The sequence below is a fragment of the Meleagris gallopavo genome, chromosome 1, assembly GCF_905368555.1.
Source record: "Meleagris gallopavo chromosome 1, MGAL_WU_HG_1.1, whole genome shotgun sequence".
Classification (NCBI taxonomy): Eukaryota; Metazoa; Chordata; class Aves; order Galliformes; family Phasianidae; genus Meleagris; species Meleagris gallopavo.
The window spans coordinates 61,119,342-61,142,410 of NC_139404.1; the positions used below are offsets into that span (position 1 = coordinate 61,119,342).

At 41.1% G+C, this 23,069-nt stretch overlaps 2 protein-coding genes across 4 annotated transcripts in view; one reads left to right on the forward strand and one right to left on the reverse strand.

The window, feature by feature from the left end:
• Positions 1-211: 211 nt before the first annotated feature.
• Positions 212-9,846, reverse strand: ATP6V1E1 (ATPase H+ transporting V1 subunit E1). Its single transcript, XM_003202467.5, has 9 exons — positions 9,686-9,846; positions 7,539-7,604; positions 6,448-6,557; positions 5,905-5,971; positions 4,050-4,139; positions 2,766-2,834; positions 2,265-2,359; positions 1,400-1,487; positions 212-828 (listed from the first exon to the last, which is right to left on the reverse strand). Exons 1-9 carry the CDS (start codon positions 9,716-9,718, stop codon positions 766-768), a joined length of 681 nt encoding a protein of 226 aa, XP_003202515.1. The 5' UTR covers positions 9,719-9,846; the 3' UTR covers positions 212-765.
• A 507-nt stretch (positions 9,847-10,353) lies between these two features.
• BCL2L13 (BCL2 like 13) overlaps positions 10,354-23,069 on the forward strand; it is a 42,192-nt gene continuing 29,476 nt past the window's right edge. Inside the window, exons 1-3 of one of the 3 annotated variants that reach the window (XM_085230549.1) lie at positions 10,354-10,579; positions 12,374-12,427; positions 15,275-15,461. In XM_085230549.1, coding sequence (XP_085086675.1) covers positions 15,341-15,461 — 121 coding nt within the window. In that variant the 5' untranslated portion in view covers positions 10,354-10,579; positions 12,374-12,427; positions 15,275-15,340. Of the gene's footprint in view, positions 10,580-12,373; positions 12,428-12,486; positions 12,506-15,274; positions 15,462-23,069 lie in introns of those variants that run through there. The other 2 variants (XM_085230542.1, XM_085230555.1) reach the window with 2 other exon arrangements.

The following is a 23,069-nucleotide window of genomic DNA, read 5'->3' on the forward strand; positions in this document are numbered from 1 at the left end:
TAAGAAAAATTAAGCTCAGAGTCTTATGCAAAAGGCTGGCCTATAAATCCCACGCTGTTCAATTAGCCTCACAGTAGTCCATACACTTGAATTCTAACTTCACAGAACAGTGTTTACACAGAACCCACAAGCAGTAAGTCCTCAAATGCACAAGGTCACTTTCCAAAGGTTGCTGCCAATCATTCAGAAAGAAGCTACAAGGAACTCCATATACACACACACATTTTTATTTTAATAAATAGTGTTTTACAGGCTCAGGCTTTTTTGTTGTTTGTCTTTAAAATCACATATACAGAACAGAAAACTGCCTGACCAAGTAACAAGAATTGAACTACTAACCCTGGGAAGGAATGCATGCCCTCGATAACACTGAAGACCTTAACTGAAAGGGGACATCCCATGGGCAGCACAGTAATATACATCACAGATTAGACAACTTGAGAGAAACGTGGCCAAAGTAAGATGAGTGACCTTAAATGGACCACTTGTCTTTACAGAGCCACGACAGTGCAAGGAAAGCAAAGAGCCCAAAAGCCTCCATCTTCTAGTGTCACTCCTGGATGCACATACATGTCTTCACATTCTTTAAGCCATACATTCTAACCACAAGTGCAGAGGCTAAGCACAGCAGGTATGCGAAATTATTCCATTGAAGAAGAGATTGGATGACACAGTAATGTTACATTTCAAAATTTTAAATTAGCAGATGCTTTTGCATCCCTTCAATATGGCAGTGGAACTGACCCCACCTTTTCTTACAGAGGTTTAGTCCAAAAATTTCCTGTTGGCATTAGCACCAAAGAGAGCCACTCTGATTTCTGGCATCATCTGTTGAAAAAGAGCACGTCAGTTATATGCAACACAATTGCTGAGCATTCCTCACTACAGGAATTGTGTGATAGCTAGGTTAGTCTTCAGAAGGTTACAAGAAGGTAATTCATTCGAGTTTTCTGAAGCTTTTATGTGATTTCATATTGCCTGCTAGTCTGTACACTTAAAGGATTGTCTACACTGCAGCAAGAGGAAGAGATGCCACAGCTAGTATTTCCACTAGGATATAACAGCAAGTTCAGCCCAAGTTCCTTGTACTGAAGCTAGCTTCAATAAATAAAGCTAACCTCAGTATATCGACAGCTTGTCTGCAGCACAATCACAGAAGCTTTTCATTACCATCTCTTCTAGAGTTTTATGCTCATGCTTAATCTGAAAAGTATATTTTTTGGGAAAAGCCATGTTTGTTGTAGAGAAGTGCAAGCAACAAGTAATCTTCTTTCCTTTCAAAAAATCAGCTTCTTGTTGTCCACATTGAAATCTGATCCCACACCATATTAGGATTTAATTACAAGATAAAAATCAGTTAATTAATCCTCTTCTCACTTTAGCTATGAGAGAAACTCACCTGCTGGGCTACAAGGTCCAGCCGACTTTCCAGGGTATTAGAAACCTTAATTTTACCATCACTATTGTAGATTTCAACACCTCCAGCACTAGAAAGGAAAAATAAAAGTCATGGAATCCATGATGCATCTCAAAGCTAAAACAAAGATATTACCCCAAATGTGCACTTATTGGCAAGCCAGAGCTATAGGTAACTCTTGTTCATAAACAAACATTTTTTGATCATGACTTATTAAGAGTCAACACAAAGTAATGAAGTGAAGCAGTGGAGCAAAGCATCTCCACAGCTACCAGGTACACAGCTACATACAAAGATGCTCGTAAGCACGGTGTAAATACAAGCAGTGCTATGAAATTTGTCACTTCAAAACAGTTTCAGACTTTGTATTTTATTATTAATAAGATTCCTTCAGATTTTGGAAAGTGAAGAAGAGTACTGGAAGTTCTGTTTGCTTGTTCATACATTAGAAATGATCAGTGATTTTCAGAATAGGCAGCTTTGTTCCATGTTAATTATAATTATTTATGGAAATAAAGCCTAGCAGGCCTAGCAAACACAAATTACTTTGTGTCATTACCCTGCAGCACCCTGCCTTCCTCCTTAGGACTCAGTCTGCTTCCTCCAGAGACAGAAAGCATGGCTACATTTGTATTCTCCCACTCTAAAAGGCCAATTAATTAAGCTTCTACGTAAGTTATTCTATACTTCAGTACTGTGCAGCAGGCTGGAGGTTGCAGGAAGCTTTTATTAATAGTTTTGATCCACTAGAACAGCAGTAGACACTGTGGGGACATTACACACATCGTTTTCCAAGATTGTTCTAATAGCTGTATTAAGTTAAGTAAGAGACTCCCATTTTCCTTACATTTCATCTGGCAGGAAGTTGTCTTGGTCGATGTGAATATCCACATCCCTTTTTGTGGCATTTTTGTAGATAGGAATGCTCTTCTGTACAGCAGCCTAGGACACAAGATAAGCATGCAATTAATGTGGATAAATGCTAGCACATCATTAGGATTTGGTTGCTTATTCATTTGGAGTTTAAAAAAAAAAAGAAGGGATTGAGGTGTTTTGTTTTCTAATTAGGCAATCTGTACAGCTTTTGAGCTGAGTACATTCATTATTATTATTATTATTATTATTAATGCTGTAGTGGTCTGAAGTTTCCTAGGTAACATCCAAGCAAGGAAATGATTCCCAGCTTGAAATGTATACTTGTTCTCTTACATTGTACCTGCAGCAGAAGTGCAGCTTGAGAGCATGCTTTCTTTGTTTTCATGTCACACAGATGTGACATGCAAATACTTGTAATCAGGTCTCAGCCTTCACGAGCCAGGACACTGTCATACCACTGTAGGTGTCTTACCTTAACCATAGGGAGATCTTGTTTCCTGCACCGGACAACTATTCTAGGCTCAAGCAGCTGGTAGAATCCCTGCACAAAATAACCACCACTCTATCAGAAAAATGTCATTTTAATCATCTTAGAATTATTTAACCCTGAAAAAGGAAAGGAGCTGATCCATTTGAAAAACAAGATCTGACAATGCTAGCCTATTCCAATAAGAACTGTAAGTCCACCCTATGCAGGTATTCTGAGAAGATGGCAGCGACATCCAGGAAAGCCTTCAACTACAGATCATACATTCCCTGTGTTAGCCTAAAGTTTGGAACTCGAGTGCAACTAAATGTGCCTATCACAAGATTGAGCTGCCCAGATAACATATACCATTATAAAAGGATGACTGCAAACTGCCATTTTTGGTCTTGGAGAAGACATGCTTCAGTTCAGTTCCTGTAACTCCTGCCTTGTAGTGCCTGTAGCAATAATACACAAGTACTGATCCTTCAGCAGATCACATCTAACAAGCCAAGAAGGACACGGCTGGTTTGCACAAGTGAGACAGGTTTGTTTCATATACAACTAAATGTGGCATGGAAACAAAGACAGGGAATCGGAAGCACCAGCTGGGAACACTATTAAAAGCACTCTGCCATTAAGCTGCAGACAGGACAGTTTGTGGCTTGTTTCTCTGAGTTTATGGCAAAAAGGACTAATTCACACCAGATGGTGGCACTAGTGGCTGCACAAGTGACCCTAGCCAACACTTTCTAGATTTTTAGCATGTAAGTTCTGGAGCTAGAGGATGATATTATGAATCTATATTTTGCTTTACCTACGCTTTGCCATACTGCAGTCACAAACGTATGCCATACTGCAGTGAATACATCAAAGCTAGGATCTAGCTTTGTAGGTAACTACTGAATTCTAGGCTTGAAGAAACAGCTTTACCCAAAGCTTCATCTGAGTAGCTCATTCCAGCTAATTACCACAAAAGCTTAAAGCATGCATCCTAAACATGCATCTTACATACGATTTATATGTGCACATCTGCAGTCATTCTTACAATGGAAGCCAGCTGCTGGTATACTACATTTTACACTTCGGAATAAACTACAGCTGTACATGTTCAGAATCTAAGATCAAAAGACATAGCAGAAGTGATGTTTAAAACTCAAAGATCGTCCAGCAACATTTGATCTACAGTAGCTGTATCCAACTGAAACCTCTAGAGTTGGTTCCATTTGAAGAAAGACACCTAAGTGAACAAAGCTGCAATCATTTATTCGCTATGATTTAAATATTTACCTGTAGAACTAGTCCATCCAGCAGTATTTGGTACCTGGCAGTATCCTTCACCACCTTGGCAAGTCTTAACTTGGCCTCATTCAGCAAATCCTACATTCAGAAGAAAATCAGATCAGCAGAACCCATCTGTTTGGCATTTGGTTTCATGCCTACCAACTTTCTATACTCCTATTATAGCTATCACACCCTGCCAACACATAAACGTACACTCCAGCTGGTGTTCATCCAAGCTAGACCTTCATCTATGTGCATGGCACAACATCCCTTCCAAACAGTTCCCCATTCTCTGCCCTGATCTGAACCCAGAATAACCAGACAGCAGCTCTTTTTTTCCCTGAAAGAGACCTCAGCAGTAAAAGGATGGTATTTATATTAATTCACAGAGCAACTACAGAAGTTATAAATTGTTGCCTAATCTAAACTAATAAAGTTGCCCAAATCACTATTTTTTCCAGCCTTGTGATCAAGCAAAGAAGTTTAGCCTATATTTTTGACAAGCATTAAAAAAAAATATTAATTTTGTAAAAAGCAACTTGAAAATCAAAAGTGAAAGATTATTTTTAATTCAGAGTAGATGTTCTTGAATGCCTTTGTTCGGTAATCAGTATCAGAAGAGACTGAACACATTTCTTTAAAATTCAACTCAAAGACTGCTCCTAGAACTGAACCACTCCTATAATTACTTCAGAAGAAGCAATTGTATGATTTGGTATAGAGCCACCTTTACTGTTCTGCCTTACAGTGTTTAATAGAAAAGTGCACACCATGCACTTACGCAATCAGTTGTAAAGTATAAGACTATCACAATTCGACATCGTGCTCAAAACAGTTACACTGCCAACTCCAGAGTAACACAGCATTTCTGGAAGGGATCACCTTTATTCTTTATGGAGAAGGGTAGAGCCAATAAGGAAGAAAGAACGACTAGCACGTGATTCTAAAGGGTTTTAAATGAGGAAGAGTGTTATATATTACTCAGAAGCATGAGATTGAGTCAGCTGATACATGAGGAAGAGATTACCCAGCAGAGACACAATGCAGCTAGTTTTTGAGCCACCCCCTTCCTCCTCACTGTCAGTACAATCAAAAATTTGAAACTAGCCATTTTCTTCTACTAACTCCTTTTTCACAGCAGAGCTGACTCAAACAACGTTACCAAATGTTTGGCATTCGATGTGTTTTTCCAACAGGTCAACAGCACCACCTAGGTAGCACACAGAACACTGCAACTGTTTGAGATGGGATAAGAAAAGTAGTGATAGGTAACCTTCAGGCTGCGTGATAAGCAAACAAGAATACCTGCACGTGGTATAAGATAAACACAGTGAGACTAAACAGCAGCCTGCCTTGGTAAATGATCACTCACCCTATACATCCACACACAGACTGGTTGGTTACTTAGCAGGAAAAGAAGCAAACTTTTCCATTTACTAAGGCCACTAAAGATGAGAGAAAAAAAAACGAGCTGGGAAACAGTGCATTAAAGCCACACCAGCCTTAATGTCAGCAAACAGAACTTCAAAGTTCTACAGAGTGTAAAAGAGAGTTCTTTCAAGTCCCTAAAAGAAATAAGTTATTGTCCATACAGTAGATAAAACAGAACTGTAAAGCTCCCAGCAGAGAGCTGTTTCCCTTTTATAAGAACAGGCAATAGAAAACAGAAAACAAGCTAAAGCAAATTAGTGAACTTGGATCATACCTTCAGTGACTTTTCAGATTAGCTGGGAAAGCCACTTCTGTACACTGATGCAAACATTACTCAATCACAAACCATGTTTTCCTTCTCAGAATGCAGTTCATTTCCTAACAGATGGTAGGAATCAAACCTTGGTGTGTTTACTGCAGGCATACTCACTGAAATAAGGTCATCCCTTGCTTTGAGGACCTTCAGTCTTGCCTGATTCATCAGGTTGGACATCTGACTGCAAGTTGCATGATAAAGTTGAATCAGCCTACCAGGCTTTGAATACAGACAGAAAAACTACAACATTTAACTGTATACATTTAAAAGTAGCAATACAACAGTGTTTAATAACAAAGCCTGCTTAAATATTTTAACTTGTGTCTGAATCTGTGCAAATGATTACAATACAGAACCTCACTGTTCAGCAGAGACCCACCAAAACGAAACCTGACAATCATTTGTGCAAGAGTAACAGACCAAGCTGCAGTTTCAGACAGACAAAGAACTATGGTAAGATTTTTTTCCACCAAATCTCCTACCAGTTATACAATTGCTGCTCACCTTTGATAATTACTCCTCAGAAAAATTAGAAATTTCGAATTAGAACCCAATACATTAAGCTGCAGTTTGTCCACTTACCAGAGTTTTGTAGAAAATTAGTAATAAGAGGAGAGCTCAGGCTCTAAAGCCAACCACCTAGCCTAAGCAACTTACATTTTCTTTTGCTGCTCAATTTGTTTCTCTTTCTTTTCGTAGTACTCCATGATTTTCAGCCTCTGTGTCTGAACAAGACGACCCTTCTCAATGTTGAATTCTTCTTCAGCCTGCAGTAAAAATTAAAGAACTGAAGTGTATATTGATTCCACGGGTTGAAAAAAATAGAATTAGATGAAATGGCTATGCTTTAAGAACACATTCGCAGGTAAACTAGGATCATATCATTTATGGTTCCCTATAAACAAAACATCTCAATCAATACTCAAATCAAAGGGAACCTTACTAAGATTCAGCTGACATTAAGGCTGGTGTAGCTTAATGTACAGTTTTTCCACCAGTATGTCAGTGGGGAATTCTGCAAATAATTCAACCCACGCCTTAAATATAAATGTATGCTTTTGTTCCCCAGGATACTTACTAAACCACATCTACAATTGAGTCTGCAGGTGGCTACACAGGTTTAGGTAGTTACAAACCTGTTTACAAACAAGCTTTCACGAAGGTAATTCAAATAATTAATTTCCATCTTTTTTTTTTCGCCCCACTTTGTTGCAAGCATGAACTTGTGCTTGATTACAAACATCCTTGCTCTGATTTTGATTTCCTACTGATGTCTAAGCCTAACATACAATAGAAATCAAGCCAAATTCAGAGTAACAAGGGAACAGCTTGCTACAAGAAACCTTAGCGGAATTCTAAATTATGTAGGAAACTCCCTCAATTCTTTGTGTTGTCAAGTTATGTAGAAGAGGCAGGGAAAGTGTTCCACTTACTCTAGTCTGTTCACATTGCTATTCAGCTCTCCTGTTTGCATAAAAATGTAAGTGAACTTAAATGTGAATTTATTCATATCCAAGAACTGCCAAGAAACTTGGGCAAAAGAACAGCTCCAGCTCAGTTACTCTGTTTTGAGTTGTAAACAGATAAGAAACATTAACTGTATTTGGTAGCATCATTTTTGCTATACAATAACTAAATCTTAAGTAAACTACAAAACAGTAGACTTTATGGACTGCTTTGAGTGCAATTATCAAACCAGGATGTCAGAAGCAGTTCTCCTTTTACTGACATCGAACTTCCACTTTTACCTTTGCATCTATTTCTTCAGCCTTTTCATTGGCCTCCTGCTCAATGAAAGCCATCATATGCTTGATCTGTAACAAGACAAAGAAAAGGTATTTTCTGTTAGAAAGGATTTTGATGAGAGGTGTATCTCTCAGAAAGGCACAGACGGCACCTGAATGAACCCTGCTGATAGAGACCACAGCAAGCCCATGACACGATGGTTAGAGACTGGTATGCTCTATCACATTCAAATTAAAGATATTTTTTGAAACTGCTTCACAGGTCCAACAGCTCAAAGACACAGAATCCAACCATATTAAGTTCTGCTTGTTTATCTTACACCATTCTATGACCAGGTTTAAGTTTTGCTTCAAAAGGAGCAGACCGTAAGGAATCAGCTTCTAGCAGCACAGCCATTCCCAAGCACAGATGAAGTGGATTGTAGACTCAACTGTATCACAAATGCCTCCTTTTCACTTGCATTTAATGACAAATCATATTTCACAATCTGGTCTGAAGAAACTTGAATGCAAGATCCCATTTACGTAATCTCATGCCAAAATGAAGAGTTTTAAAGAAAGGTGCTGATGTGAGAACAGAACCCATGGGCAGACAGCACCGTGGCCATATACATAAAAAAAAACTAACAGTTGCAGGAAAGTGGAAGATATTAGGCATATGCTGTGGAAGAAATGAACAGGTTTCTACATCCTCAAAACGAAGTCAATCATTTTTATCTGAATTCTGGTCTGCGAGTCCACCTACAATGTCAACTTCTTATCCTGCTTGCCTGACTTGGGTGGCTGATTGAATTAAGCTTTAGATCTACTTGCTTTAAAGAAAGGATGAGAGAGGCAGATAAAACATGGACATAATTTTGGTGAACAGCCTTGTTTTGAAGAAAATGATTATCCTTTCCATGGGAGGTCCTAGATGTCAGGATGGTTTTGGCCTCACATGACTAGCAAGGTTAGATGGAAGAATCGACTAAACATTGTTGCCAGAAGAAAGCAAGTGTATTATTGAGAAAATCTCTTACTTAAAAATGGTTTTCAAAGGGAAAATTACTGAGAGTGTCATAGTAAGTAGTTAAAAGTTCAGAGGCCCAACTGGCAAATTCATGCCAGGACTTATGCACAGGCAGAACCGGTGTGCTACCAGCAGCACTCTTTTCCAGCCAACCGGATCACCCTAGCTAGGTTCAGCAGTACAAAACAATAGCAAGAAAGTTACAGGTGTGAAAGTTCACTAACACTGTGTTTCACATATCCACAAAGCCTGCACTAACCCATGAAGTCTATCATAGAAAGACAGAACGGCCTGGGTTGAAAAGGTTGAAAATGATCATTGAGTTTCCTGCTATATGCAGGGTTGCCAACCACCAGACCAAGCTGCCCAGAGCCACATCCAACCTAGCTTTAAAGTCTATGCCCAAGGAAGCCGAGCAACGTCAACACAAGGTCAGCTTTATTTTTACAATCTTCACGGAAAAGGAAGGAAAGAAAATAATAATAATAATTAAAAAAAAAAACAAACGAGAAAACGCAATGTGGCAATTCCCCTTTTGGAGAAAGACGACCTACTGATTTTACTTTCAATGTGATGCTTCCCTGCCAAGAGACTATGTTTACTGAATGAGAAAGTGAGACACAAAGCGGTTATGATGCAGAGGACACCTGGGAGGTCTGCCCACTGCCTGCAGGACCGGTGCTGGCTGGATCAGTGCAGTCGCTGACAGCACACACCGCATCCAGCCCGGTGCTGAGCAGGATTCTGGGCAGGGGCACTATTTACTGTCAATAAGGACACAGTGTCCTGGCCCAGCAGGAAGCGTCCAACATTCAGAATCCAGCCTTAAAAGTTTCCATTGCAGAAGTAGCCCGGTTTGCACCGCTCTGCTTGAGGGTACAGAAGCAAAAGGACAGAGTGCACTAAGTTCCAGCTTAGAATTAGCATAGCCCTACGAAAAAAGAGGGTAGAGCCCTTAGGGTAACATCCAGAAAAGCAGAGTTTATGCAGGGCAACGTATTTACCTGCCTCAAAGAACAACTGTGCGCTGAAAACAGCGCAACACCCGGGTCGGCTTCGAGGCGAAGCCGGCTGCAGCCTACAGGCCGCCGTTCCGCCACAATCACCCTCCACCCACCCACCGAGCCAAACCGAGCCCTACCTGCTTCTGGACGTCGGCATCGCTGAGCGCCATGGCGGCGGCGGGCGCGAAGGAAGGCGCTCGGGGCCCGAAGAACGGCGGTCAGAGCCGGCGGCGAGCAAGGGTGGAATCAAATCCGGTTCGGGTCACAGCTGCCGCTGTGTCACCGCGCCCCGTCCACTCTTTCCTCCTGGCCAATAGGAGCCTGTGCTCTGCGTGACGTCACCGATGGGCGGGGCATCGCGCGAGGCAGGCTGCCATCTCGCGGCCGCGGGCGGCCCGTCGGCGTCCGCACGTGGAGCGCTGTGTGGGAGCTGTGCCGTGAGGTGGGCTGTTCAAGCGCCTCACGGCAATAAGCCGCGGGGGTTCCAAGCCTTTTTCGATTACTGTGATCTCCTGTCGCGCTGTGATCAAGGCCGTTTTTAAGAGACGCGCCGGTTCTTTCGTGTTTTGCTACTGCTTCTGTTTTATGTCCAAACTTTACGCGTGTCCGCCATAGCGCTTGTTCACCCTGGCTGGCAGGGAGCGCCTCTTTCCTGCAGCTGCGTTTCCTGAAACAAATAGCGGAGCCATTCGTTACACGGCAGCTCCACCGCAGCATCGCTCGTACCCACGCTTCTTATTTCTACTTCCCGAATTTAACCACGCCTTTCCCGGCGTCCTCGCCCTTGCGGCGGCGGCGGGCGGTGACACGGCCGTGACGCGCCGCCTCCTCCCCCCGCCCCACCATCATGGCGGCGGCGGCGGCAAATTAGGGCAGAGCGAGTTCTGCCCGGTGCGCGCGCGCGCGCGCCCACCACCCCCGGCGGCTGCGGCCCGGCCCGGCGCTGCGCCGCTCCTCGCCCCGCCCGGCCTACCCCCCCTCCCTCCCTCCCTTCCCTCTTCCTTCTCCCCGCCTTTTGGCGGCGGCCGCAGGTGAGGAAAGGCCGGGGTTGGGGGGGAAACGGGTGGTCGGGAGACGTCCGCGCGCCGGTTTATTTCATTATTTTCTGCGCCTGCCCGCCTGCCGGCAGGCGTGCGGATGGGGGGGGAGGGGGCGGGCGCGCCCCTGGCGGCCGTCGGGCTGCGGCCGCTGAAGGGCGGCGGGAGGAGAGGCGGCAGCGGGGGGGGAATGGATGCGCGCCCGCACCTGGCCCCGCACCCAGCCGGCTGAGCGGGATGAGGGCTGCGGCGCGCGCGGCCCGCCGCCGCCTGACTCATCCCGGCTCCGTGCCGCCGGGATAGAAATATCTCATTCATCGCCGTAGTAACGGAGTGGCTTACGATGCGCTCCCGCAGAGCCGTGCAGCTGTTCCGGCCCCGTTTTGTGGTGCTGTGTGTGCCTGCGGGTCGAGGGAATGGTGGGGGGCGATAGGAAAAGGGTTCCTCGCCCGTTAGCAAAGCTGTGCCGTAGTGGTTTGGAGAGGTGGCTGGCAGCTCTGAAAACAGAAGCTTTCTAGTGGATAGCCCGCACAGGTCTTGGTTTTCTTCCTAAAAGGCAGTCAAACGTTTCGCCTAAAATGCTCACTTAATTACAGCTCCTTCTAAGGCCAACCAAAGCCACTGCCCAGATACACGGCCATCGCGCTTTCCAGAGCTACCATCAAGTGATGTACGTGACACTGGGGACTGGTAATGGATGCAGCATTGATTCATCTCCAGTTGGGATCGACGTGTTTGGACTCAGTAGTTCTCAGCTTATTGAAAGCAATCTCTTAGTCATTAGTACTCTCAGAAAAGTAGGCCGAGGAGTTTGTCTAGCAGCCAGCCCGCAGCCAGGTGCCCTGCCTGCTAGGGCAGGTGTTTGGGAGGCAAACTGCTGCAGGGTTGGACCAGTCTGCGCAAGCACCTCATCCCAATCCCCCGCTCAGCCTTTCTGGTGAGGTGGCGGAGCGCTGGGTGGTTTCCATGAAGTTGGCACAGGGTGTGGATTTGTAGCTGCGCGTCCTGCAAGCAGCTCCTCACAGTTGGGTACATCTGAAGAGGAACTCCCGTGTAAATGTGAGGCTGTGAGTTAGAGACATGTGTTGCCAACTGGGAAAGCTGAGAGCAGTTACCTGTTACAGAGGGATAATCCAAACCCATGAGCTTCCTTAAAGTGATTTGAACTCCAGTGCTGCAGGTTTGTTGCCTCTCTAAATCTCACTGTCTTTGCTCAGCTGAGCAGTTACTGACTGAGGCCGTGTGTACTTTGAAATAATTCTCCAACAACAGGAAGTGTTCTGAGTGAGATTGTAGCTGGTAAGTGAAGCTTGACAACTTGCTTCGAGTCTTGGAATGACTCTTTTTGAGCAAGACTTGGATACGGATTGTCGTGACAGGGGCCTTGTTCTTAAAAATAAGGAAGTCTGTACTGTGCTCTTGGTTCTGGACCTGTTTTTAGCACGTTACACAGAAATTGGTCGAAATATTGATCAACTGCTATTTTTATAAGCATACAGCAAAATAGTTTGCAAGGCTGCAGCTCCACATGCATGCGGTGTGTCTGTGATGTGCAACAGTCAGATGTGTGGCAGTCCTCAGTGGCAACTGCTGAATTGTTCCGCTCTGCAGTATCGCTACATTTTGGCATTTGAATGGTGTGTAGCAAATGCAGCTGGATGCACACTGGGATTTTTCAAGGGAGGACTGAAATATGGCTGAGTCCCCTCTCTAAGGGATTATGTTGACTGTATTCGTGGGTAGATTTGCATCGCCCTTTAACTAACATGTAACTCTTCTGTGGATTAGGATGTGACAGATTGCTTGAGGAAATGCCAGTCTGACTACGACTGCTGTGTTCAGGTCAGTTGAATGGCTCAGCCCACATAGAACAAGCAGCGTGGTTGGTTGGAGGAATAAAGAACAGCAGCTTGAACAGGGGTAGGTTTTTCTCCCCCGTGGGTGCAGAGTTAGAGATACTGTGAATTACTTCCTACAAAGGAAAAATCACCTCATTGTAATCTCTTTAGTTTTTTAAGTAGCAGTGCAAAAATTTGCTGAACCAGAAGTAACCTCCTTGGCCGTGTTTTGAAGGCTTATTCCTGCAATGCCTTGTTTCCTCTGATCCATTACATCTTCCAAGCAAGCCTTTGTCTTAGTCTCTTAAATTGTTTCTGGCCTCTGTTACATCTTGCTTCTCTAGTGGAAAGCTCTCCTCCCTCTGATCTGGTTGTTCAAGCTGTGTGTCCTTTTCTAATCCCACTCATTCCTGAAAAATGGCCTTTTCTGCAATACTTAAAGTATCTGAGTCAGTATTTATCTATGTCTTTTTGAAAACAAAAACAATAGTTCGCAATTTAAAATGAGTAATTCAGTTATGGTATTCTCTGGAAGGAAGGCCAGTGAGTGATTTTTTTCCAGTCTGATGTTCTTTTTTGCGAAGCTTAAGATAGTCCTTCTATTCAAGTTCTTAACTGTTCCTTATCATTCAGTATAAACTACCTCTCAATACGCATCTGCCCAAGTGGGTACTTTTTTTTCAATTGAAGTTGTTGTTGTTTTTTATCCATTGCTTTCCCAGGGAAACATTAGCCACTATTTAAACAAGTTGTGGTCTGACTCTCTTTCCTCCACCCCCTCCAGAGGTGCTGAGCTAAGCGTGCTGAAATTTTCATGAGTTAGGCCTCACTGCTGCACGTGGATCACTGTGTTGGTATAGAATTTCATTCTTGTTTTGACAAAATTTTTTCTTCTTCCATTTTCTTTGAAAATCTGTTTTAAAGACTAATGTTTATTATATATATTCAGAGCCGGTCTTTGATATGCATTATAGTGTCTGGATTTCTGAATACCCCCCCCATCAGGCTCATTCTTTCTGGACAGGTCTGTACAGGTTGGCTTGAAGGGCTCCCATTCGTTGTGTAGGCATTGCAGGAAGTGCTTTAGTTTCAGGACTGTGGATCTCTGTGAGCAAAACAAAACTGAAACGTACTGAGGAGCTTTTGCTTTTTGGTGAATGGCATCTTTCACATCTGGGGATGTGCAGATTGCAGCTGAGGATCTGGCCTGACGAATACATCTATTGTTAATGATCCTGAAGTCTCCTGAGTAGTTCTTTCCAAATCTCTCATGTTTATTAAAATCTCAGTTTGTGATAGTGGCTGAAGGGTAGCTGCGTATTGTAGAAAAGTCAGGTTTGTCCTTTGTTGTAACTTCTTGTGTTTCTGAAGCATGATATGTCAAGTGTTACCTTTAGTTTTTGATTCTTTCCAATATAAATCACTGTTTCAGTTCTAGCTGTAGCAAAGACTCAAGTGAATATTTCTGGTAAAGGATTTCAAGAATTTGAAATGCACAAGAAGAGGAAGGGCTTCCCAGAATATAGTCTTCAGGAAAGTATCCTCCTCTGTTTTCAATAATGAACAAATTTCAGAAAGTAGAGCCGTTATAGTTCAAAGAAGGAACTCTTAGCCAATTTTCCACCAGCTCTTTTTCCCATTACAACTTGGAGTTTTAAACTTGGCTTAAATATTTCTTCTAAACATACCCATATTCTGAAGCTTATAAATTCTCTAGCTCCTTCAGTATCTGTTATGTACCTGTTCAGCAGTGTGAGCTTTCCTGCTGGCCTTCCAGTTAGGCATCAATTGGCCAGGTAACAATGGCCAGGTGTGAGCTGCTGCTTATCTGAGAGTGGCTGCTTGAAGTGATGGAGAGCTTGATGTTGAAAATTCATTTGGAAACTCTTGTTGCTGTTGGGTTTATCAGGTTGATTTGAAGTAGTTCTCCAGGCTGTTCCTTATATAAAATGCTAGAACATGTTGGTTAGTCTGACGCTTTGTTTCAATCTGCTGTGTTGCTCTTTCCTCACTTACATGTTGTCTTTTGAGATTTATTTAGTTTTTCCTTGTCATTGATGACTGTTTTTAATTTCTATTTCTCCTAGCTTTTCCCACTGTTCTTGTTTGAGTGTTTGAAGAAGCAACTAAACCAATAGTGAAATAAGGTCATTCTTTGACCAGATGTCACTATTAGATACAGATTTCTGTTTTATGAGTATTAATGTCTGGTGAGAAATCCAGGACACGCAGCCATCTGTTCTTCCAATCCCAGCAACGAACGTAGAGTTTCCTGTGTTGACCATGTGTTTGCCATTGCTGTTGGAACAGTAAAATGAGTTTGAGACAGTTGTGGTTGAGACAGTTGTCTCTTTTCCTGTGATAAATTTTTTGCATTGTAATATGGAATCTGAGAAAGCAAAGAGTGACGAAAATACCTTTATGAGGCTTAGGGAAAGGGAGTTTCTCTGAAGGCTGTCCTTTTTACCTCAAACTGCAGTTAACTGAGTCTTCAGAACCCTTCAAACCTCTTTGCATGACTACGCCTGTATTTTTGTATGTGGTTGAGTTGGGAGGTATTAAAAGGCAGACGCATGGTGAGGAACTCTTCAATTTGCTTTAATGTGAGAGTGTGTAATGCCAAGCAGGAGTGAGAAATTCCACTGCTAACTGCAGTCAGAGCACTAGACTTGAAGGCATTTGGTTTTACTCTGCATAGTTTTTATTAAAGTAAGAATGCATAGGATATAAAGGCAAAACTCTGGATATTACTTCATGATTGTTACATAATTCCTTGTTATGTATGAATTCATGACCTATTGCAACTTTATTAAAAAAACAACAAACAAACCACTCTTCTTTTTTCTTACAGTGTTCAGTAACCCAGAGAAAAGCCTACGTGCCCAATAAGAGCACTAACACATAGCAAGCCAACCCGATGGCGTCCTCTACTGCTGTGCCTGTAGGATTTCACTATGAAACAAAATACGTAGTTCTCAGCTACCTGGGGCTTTTATCACAAGAAAAGCCACAGGAGCATCCTTCTGCTTCAACTCAAGGTAACATTTACACGTGCCTGTTGACATTTACAACTGTTTTTACAATACGCATGTATGCAGAATGTCAGCCTAATGTTTTGTGTTGTCCATCTCTCTATGCATTTAAATGAATAATAAAATGAGCAGTAAGAGATACTGATCAAAACAGAGTTGTTTTATTCAGATTACTGTTTTACTTTGTGCTATGCCAGGGCTGACTGGCGTTTATGAAGAAAAAAAAAAATTATTAGCTGTCTTCAGATTAGGAAGGATAGATTTGTGTTACTGTTGTTGAGCAATCTTAGGAATCTGAGGCTGTGCTTGCTTTTTGGGGAGGCAAGTAGAATTAATGATGGATGAGGAGGTGCTTACCAGCATAAAGCCTGTGTGGTGACTTAGGCAATCTCATGTACTGAATAGTTTTGCCCAGTTATGTTAACACTTCTGTTGTTGTCAGTCAGTGGTAGCGTAGAGATGTGAGACTTAATCTGGCCTACACTGCATCTATTTATTCGTTTATTTTTAAGAAGCAAGGGCTGCATGGAGTAAGATGTTTCTTCCAGAACAAGTTTATATGTACAGGAGATTAAGCAGAATAAAATAAGTTTGACAGATTGTCTTTCATGTTCCAGGTTGTGAAACTTCCCGCATTTTGTGTTGGCAAACATTTAAACAACATTTAAATGTTGTTTATCCAGACTTTTTTTGCTGTCCTGTCAGTTCTTAGTGATGTATGTGTTCCTACCAGTTCCTTCAGAACTCCTGATGAAGGCACATTTAAAGAAAAAAAATCCTTGAGCAAACATTTAAAAATATGTACTGTGTTACTGAAGTTACCTGTCAGAAATTGAGAAATGCTTGAAAAGAAAACAGAGCATCAGAGATAAGGCAGAAATAGTGTTGTCAGTATGGCCCTGTAACATATGCTGGTTATATTATTTCCTGTGTAAAATTAAGCTTTGTATCTGTGAGATGTGTCTGTTTCTTCCACTGTGACTGTATCTGCAGTCCATGAATGGAGAGACACCTTCATGCCAATATGCTGTTTCACAAAACCATTTGCTGGAAAAAGTGCTTATTTTAGGAATAACATCTCATACTGAATAACCCATCTGGGATAGCTTCTATAACTGGTAATATATCAAGTAAGTACAAAACTACAGCGTGGAAGAGTCTACTTTCTATAAATGCAAAGTTTGTAAAGGAAACTTAGTCTTAAAGCTTTCTATAATTTGGCTCTTGTTACCTTTGAAAATTGAGAGGAAACTGAATGCTTTGTTAGTACTGAAACCACTAATAAATATTTGAATTCAAGAGCAATATTAAAACTGTATAGAGAGGAAGCTACAAATGCTTAAATGCAGTTTTTCTAATCACTTAAGGAGGCTTTTAGTCACTGAGTAAAGATAACGAATCTACTTTTCAGACATGATTTGGATATGTTAGCTCATGTGACAGCAGAGTATAGTTGCATTTGCTATTAGAATACTCAAAAGTATTGATAGTTTCCAAATCTGTCCTTTCATCCCTTTCATTCATTGCTCTGAAACTTCTCTTCTAAGGAGGAAATTATGCATTTCCCTTACCAGAACTCTCTAATCCTGAAAGTCAGTGCAACGTTTTCCTCACTGTTACGAGATCCCTCTCAGTGATATTATGTCTTTATGATCAACAACTGTTGAGAAAATATTTTTCCCTTTCTTTTCATCTGCCTTATTTCTCATTCTGTTGACCATGCTTTGGATGGACTTCATCCTCTTACTGAACCAAGTGTCAAGACTAATCTTGTGTTTAAGGATTTGTTTCATTCTTTCTGAACCAATTTTTCCTGTTGCTTTTCTGCTTTCTGTATTTCCAACATCTTTCGTTTGTCTGGGAATTACTTTTAAAAGATCTTTTCTCCTACTTCTTTTCTCATTGCTTGTGATTGAACAGTCAGCTACACTCAGGCTATGTGTGGCAGCAGCTGTGTGTATGCTTCAAAGTGCTGTATGCATATTATTTGAATATCAAGTAGCTACATGTAGTCAGTATTCCTTGTTGGCTAGCATGTGCCTGGTGTCTATGAACTGAAAACTGCCAAAGCAGTGTGCTCTGTATGCTTCTCCCCTAGGGGGACAATGAGAGCAAGAAGCCCATAATGGATGTTTCCCGTACTTCCTAGTTTGCTGCTGGCAGACACTTGGGCACTACAGTTACAAGTGTGGCATAAGAGGCCTGCTTAGAACAAGAGATGTGAAAGCCAGTAAATGAAAATGAATAGTTGTTGTTTAGGATCCCATTGTGAAGAAGAAACTTGTTTTTCATAAAGTAAATTTGAGGCATAATAAAAATATGACATTACATCATGCTTGCTGGTGTGTTTTCCATATGTTGTCATCAACCATAGAAACAGTACCTTGACTGACCCCTATTTCATTTCACTGATGGTTTTTGTGGCATTTTAAAACTCTAATCACTAATGCTTCTACTCTTTGTGGCTGAATGCATTTATTTACGACTTGAGGGGTTCTGATACAGAGTACCTGGGGCTGAATCTTATTTTGCTTTAGTTTGCTTATTATGCTGGTAGACCTTTCATGTGAGACAGTATAAAAAGTGATGTTTGACTGTTGCTTTTTTGTAGTTCAGTTGCAAAACACTTACCTGTTTTATGCATGCCATTCTTGTGAAGTCTTGACTCTGGTTTATGATCCTCTCATATATATTTCTTTTAAATCTAAGTCTTTATTCTTTGTTTGATTTCTTTATCTTATTATAATGTATGAGGAGTATTCAGAAAGGCTGACTTACCTTTATTATGTTAAGCTTTTCAGTCTCCTTTTTCCAGTGGAGAGTGAGATTCCTCTAGAGCGTGGGTCAATGCAGGAACCCAATTATAGCTAGCTTGAATCGCCCATTGGAGGATCTTCTCTCTTTCCATTACATTCCATTACAAAATGCCAAAATATGAATATATATATCTCTACCAGGTGTAGTTGGTATTTGTATACTTTTCAGGCATCTGCTCCTGCACTGGTATCCCAAATTTCAGTGGAACTTCTACAATCCAGTTAAACTAGAGTCTAATGGTGCTACTTCATCTGCTAGAACTGAGAGGAGAAATTGAATGCTTTTGTCCATTTACCTGCTACACTCATCTCCCTAAAACCTCAGCTTTTTTGCATCTCATGCTAGAAAGTTCTTTTTCCATGTCTTTCTATTCCAAAAACTCAGGTAAGAGTAAAATCTTGAAGACACTTGTTTCTCTTTTTTTTTCAGACCTAGTATATTTACTAGAATGATTGCTTTCAGGGAGATTTGATATAGTAAAAAGAAACCTCAGACAAATTACATGGATATCTACCTCACTGTATTTTCTTTGGGATATTTTGATTGGTTTGGGGTTTGTTGCAAGAATTACGGTTTCAGTCACGACAGTTAAAAACACTTCTGCCTTCAGCCAAAGAGGACAGTTTTTAAGTCAACATCTGATTACTAGTTTGAACATTTAATTCAGATAGCTGCTGTTCAGTGCAGGGACTAAGAAGAGAACCATCTGCAGTTATCTAGGCTTCTGAAGATTTATTGGGAATAATCTTTTGACATGATGGCTCTATGGTATGATATGGTTGATTTCAGTGCAATATTCTCTGGGAGATTTTGGTGTCTCCAGAGGGAAATCCAGCAGGTTTAGAACTGAGGAGTAATTTTAGAGGTTACTTTTAATACTGTTCTGGCAGAATAGTCACCCAAATTCAGCCTACTTAAAGCCTGTTAGCAATGAATTCTGCTACTTATTGGTAGATTTTCTTATAGGTGAAAATATAAATTGCTCCAAGAAACCTGCTGTTGCATACATGATAAAATATCATCTGTGTAAGTTCATACAGTCTGAAGCAACTGGTGAGTGCAATCATTTAAAATGTGTGTGGAAGCTGTCAGTTACTTGTTCATTAAATTGTGAAGAAGTGCTTTATTATTTTTCCAGAATTCTTGTAGTGTCTGTAACTACTGTTTCAAACACTGAAAATAATACTAACAATACCAAGCACTGGGAGATATTTGTACATCATTTCCCTTGATTACAAAAACTTTCAGTCCATTGCAGCTGTTACTAGCACTCATTTTTTAAGTGAGTTGAAATACTTTGATTTTGTGATTTGATATACTTATATTGTAAACATGTCTTTATGTTTAAACAAGGAGCAATTTTTTTAGCATATTTGCTTTCTTAATCTACTTTCCCATTATTTGACTTCATTCCATGTGGCAAAGATTCTCAGGGAAGTACTCTTTTCTGGATTTTTATTTTATTCTTTTCTTTCAGCAGTCTCCTGAATAAGAAATCTTAATATAATCCCTGAACTCACCTAGCATCCAAGAGATTTATAGCCAAGGCCACTATTACATGGTAGCACACATGATAGAAGAGGTGAACAAAACTTTGTCAGTTTTGTGGCTTCCCTGAGATGCATCTTATCCACAGTACTTTTAATCCAACTATTTTGCATGATGTTTTGTTACCGTGTGAGGTGCTCTAAATATTCAAAGCCTGGAGCCATTTCCCACACACAGATCTTACAGCTGAGTAGTATTGAAATGGGATGATGGGAGGAATTGGTTTTATGTTTATTTGTTCATTTCTCTTCAGTTTGAAGTGAGTTCTGTTACATCTCAGAAGATACACGTACAGCTGTGCAGAGATGATAGGCTTACTGCATTTTGGGTGAGCTCAAGGCTCCTTACTGGCCATCCCATATTTAACATTACTATGTTTTATGTGGTATTGACCATCATGGATGGAGTATTTCTTGCAAGATTTTCTATCAGCAGGTGGCTGTTGGAGTGGCTGTTGTAGACTCTCTTGATTTTCTTTGTACTCTGTCCTTGTTTCTTCTCTTAACCTTCATAGTGCCCATTGTTGGTCTATAAGAAGTTAGGGGAGTTTTTGAGGTATTTTTAACTTAGATGCGATTGATTTCTTAGAAACTTTCCAGTTGGGGCAAAACATACATACTTGAGCTGAAAGATCACAGTCTGAAAAGATCCATGTTGTATGTTGGAACAACTCAGTGGTAGCAGGGAAGCTATTTCCTCAGCTTAGGCAAGGAAAGGGAGTTTTTAGGGGGTGACTTGGACAAGAAAAAGGTAGTCCTTCCTGGAAAATGAATTCTCACTTAATAAAGACTCCTTGCAGCCAACACTAGACTGCTAATTGACAATGTCTCGTGTCTTTTTTGGTTCTTCCTATTTTTGGGAAGAATATATTTCCTATATTAGTTTAAGCAGAATCATCTTATGGCTTATAAAGAGCTGCTTCTAAACATCTTCTAAATTCAAGGGCTACCTCTGTGTGTCTGTATTCTAGAATTTGCTGCGGTGATGCACATGCTTTTCCTAAAAGAAGAAAGGCAAATACATTTAGAAAGAGATTTGTCATATTCTCATCAAAACTTCTCAATGATTGCAGAAATTTTAGGTGCTTGCTTTTCTTTGTCGTTGTAAAAAGTCTGAGGTGTTAGAGAAATATTAGTCATGCCGAGAGTAAATTTGGAATTGAATGTTGACTATATGAAAGTTGTGTAAAGTGTTAAGAAAGAACTAAAAAATGGAGTTACTGGTAAATTAAAATGACGGCCATTAAAGAAAAAAAATAAAGCACACACAGAAGCAATCTGTGACATCAGAGGCATTCTTGCTGAAAAAGAAAAGAGGTGTAATGCCTTTAGTCTCTCCTTGCAGCTACTGTTGTCTTGCTAGCTTTAGTTAACACAAACACTGTAGAATCAGTGCTGGTTCTCTAACTAATGCATGGCTTCCCATCCCTCCTCCTCCAAGGCTGAACGTTGGGGAACGGGTTAGTCTTGTATTGTTACTAAACTTCTGGAATGAACGGCCTTACTGGCAGAATTTTACTGCACTACTGCATTTGTTGGTAGTGGCAACAGTGTCTGACTGACAGCCATGCAGTGCCTGAGGGACTTTTTAAACCTTTTTTCTCCTATTTTGCAGGCTACCTCTATATAACTGAAAAAGAAAATCCTAACAACAAAAAACACTTGTGCAAAAGGGAACATTTGTTCCATAAATGGAAAGTAGAATGCACTTCTTGTAAGAATGTGTAACAGAAGTTTGCTCCGTCTTTGCACTGGAAAGAGGCCTTTCAGAGTCAGTTTAGCAAAAGCTCTTAGTAGGCAAACCTGTAATTTTTTTTTTCAGCATAGAGAAGCATTCAGTGTTTATATATCTTACAAGTGCCATTTCTGGTGGGACTGTTTGCAATATTAAAGAATGAACATCTACTAGGAGCTGTTTTTACCGCTTTCCTCTATCTATTTGCCAACTGACATGGAAGTTGTCTAAAGAAGGAAAAAGATGCTGCTTGCTTAGGAGCTTTGCAGTTGGAACACACTATTCTCCCAATACTGCATGCATTTTTTTGTTGTCAGAGTCAATATACGTGAGATGCAGAAAGCTGAGGTCTGTTGATAATTAGGGTAACAAACAGTGCAAAGTCACTCATCCAGGAGGGGGTAGGTTTTATTTTTTTTTTGGCATGACCGAATAGTCAGGTGCTATTGGAATCAGCAGCAGCTGCAAAGTTGTGGGTGTTACGAGATGGAAACCATTGACTGCAGTGCTGATTATCTAAACAGCTCTTTTGTATGCTGGCAGCAGTGGAATTTCTCTTCCTTCCATTTTCCGGGTGACTTATTATAAAGTATGACAGCTTGTCATGTGTGATCATCATCACAACAGTCCCGTGAGAACGAGTGCTCTTCTGAATACCCTCGTCCTTTTGGTGGACAGGGTGAAGCACAGGTTAAAATAAGAGTTTGCACTTGCACGTACTTGTTGCACTTGACTGTGAAGCAGCGGTTTGGCTTTTGAAAGAGTCAACCGTGAAGGGGTTGACGAGGTGTCAGTGAGTGTCTGTTCATTAACCAGAAGGAGGAACAGTTTGCTCCTCTCTGGAATTTGTGGCTCAGAGTGAGAGAACGGACTGTTTGAGAAGGGATTTCAGAAATTCAATGAAGTTCTTCTGAATGTGGTGATGGTGACATAATTGTGAGGTTAAGTAGAATAGAACTTATCTATCTGTTGTTCCTGTGGACTCTTCACTTAAAGAAACATAAACGTTTTACCCTGGCCTACGCATTAGTTGGCAAGAATTTGTCTCACAGCTATCTGTCAGAAAGAGCGTTAGTACACATTTGGTGAGTTGATTCTGTGGAATTTTAACATTGCTTTCAAGACTCAGAGACCTTGCAATGCTGTCAAGCATTTAAAAATACAGAAATATGCCTGGTGTACTTTACTCCACATCTGTGTGTATATTGTTGTTGTGGCTTTCATATGCTGCCGTGAAAACCAGTGATGTTGTGTCTCCAGTGTGGAGAAAATGGGAAGGTAATACAATATTTACAGTAAATTTAAGCAGATATAAATAGAAATCAATGAAAGAAAACGGGCAGTTGTTTGTAGAGCACCACATTAAGGTTTAATGTTTTCCAGACAGAAATGAAGAAGTGCTAGAAAGCTGTTTGAGTGAGGAAAGAGTGGGCACAAAGCACTATTATCAGAAGGTCAGCCAGGAGCTGGTGTTTAAATCACGCTAGTTCCAGAAGAGAATTCTAAGTAACATGC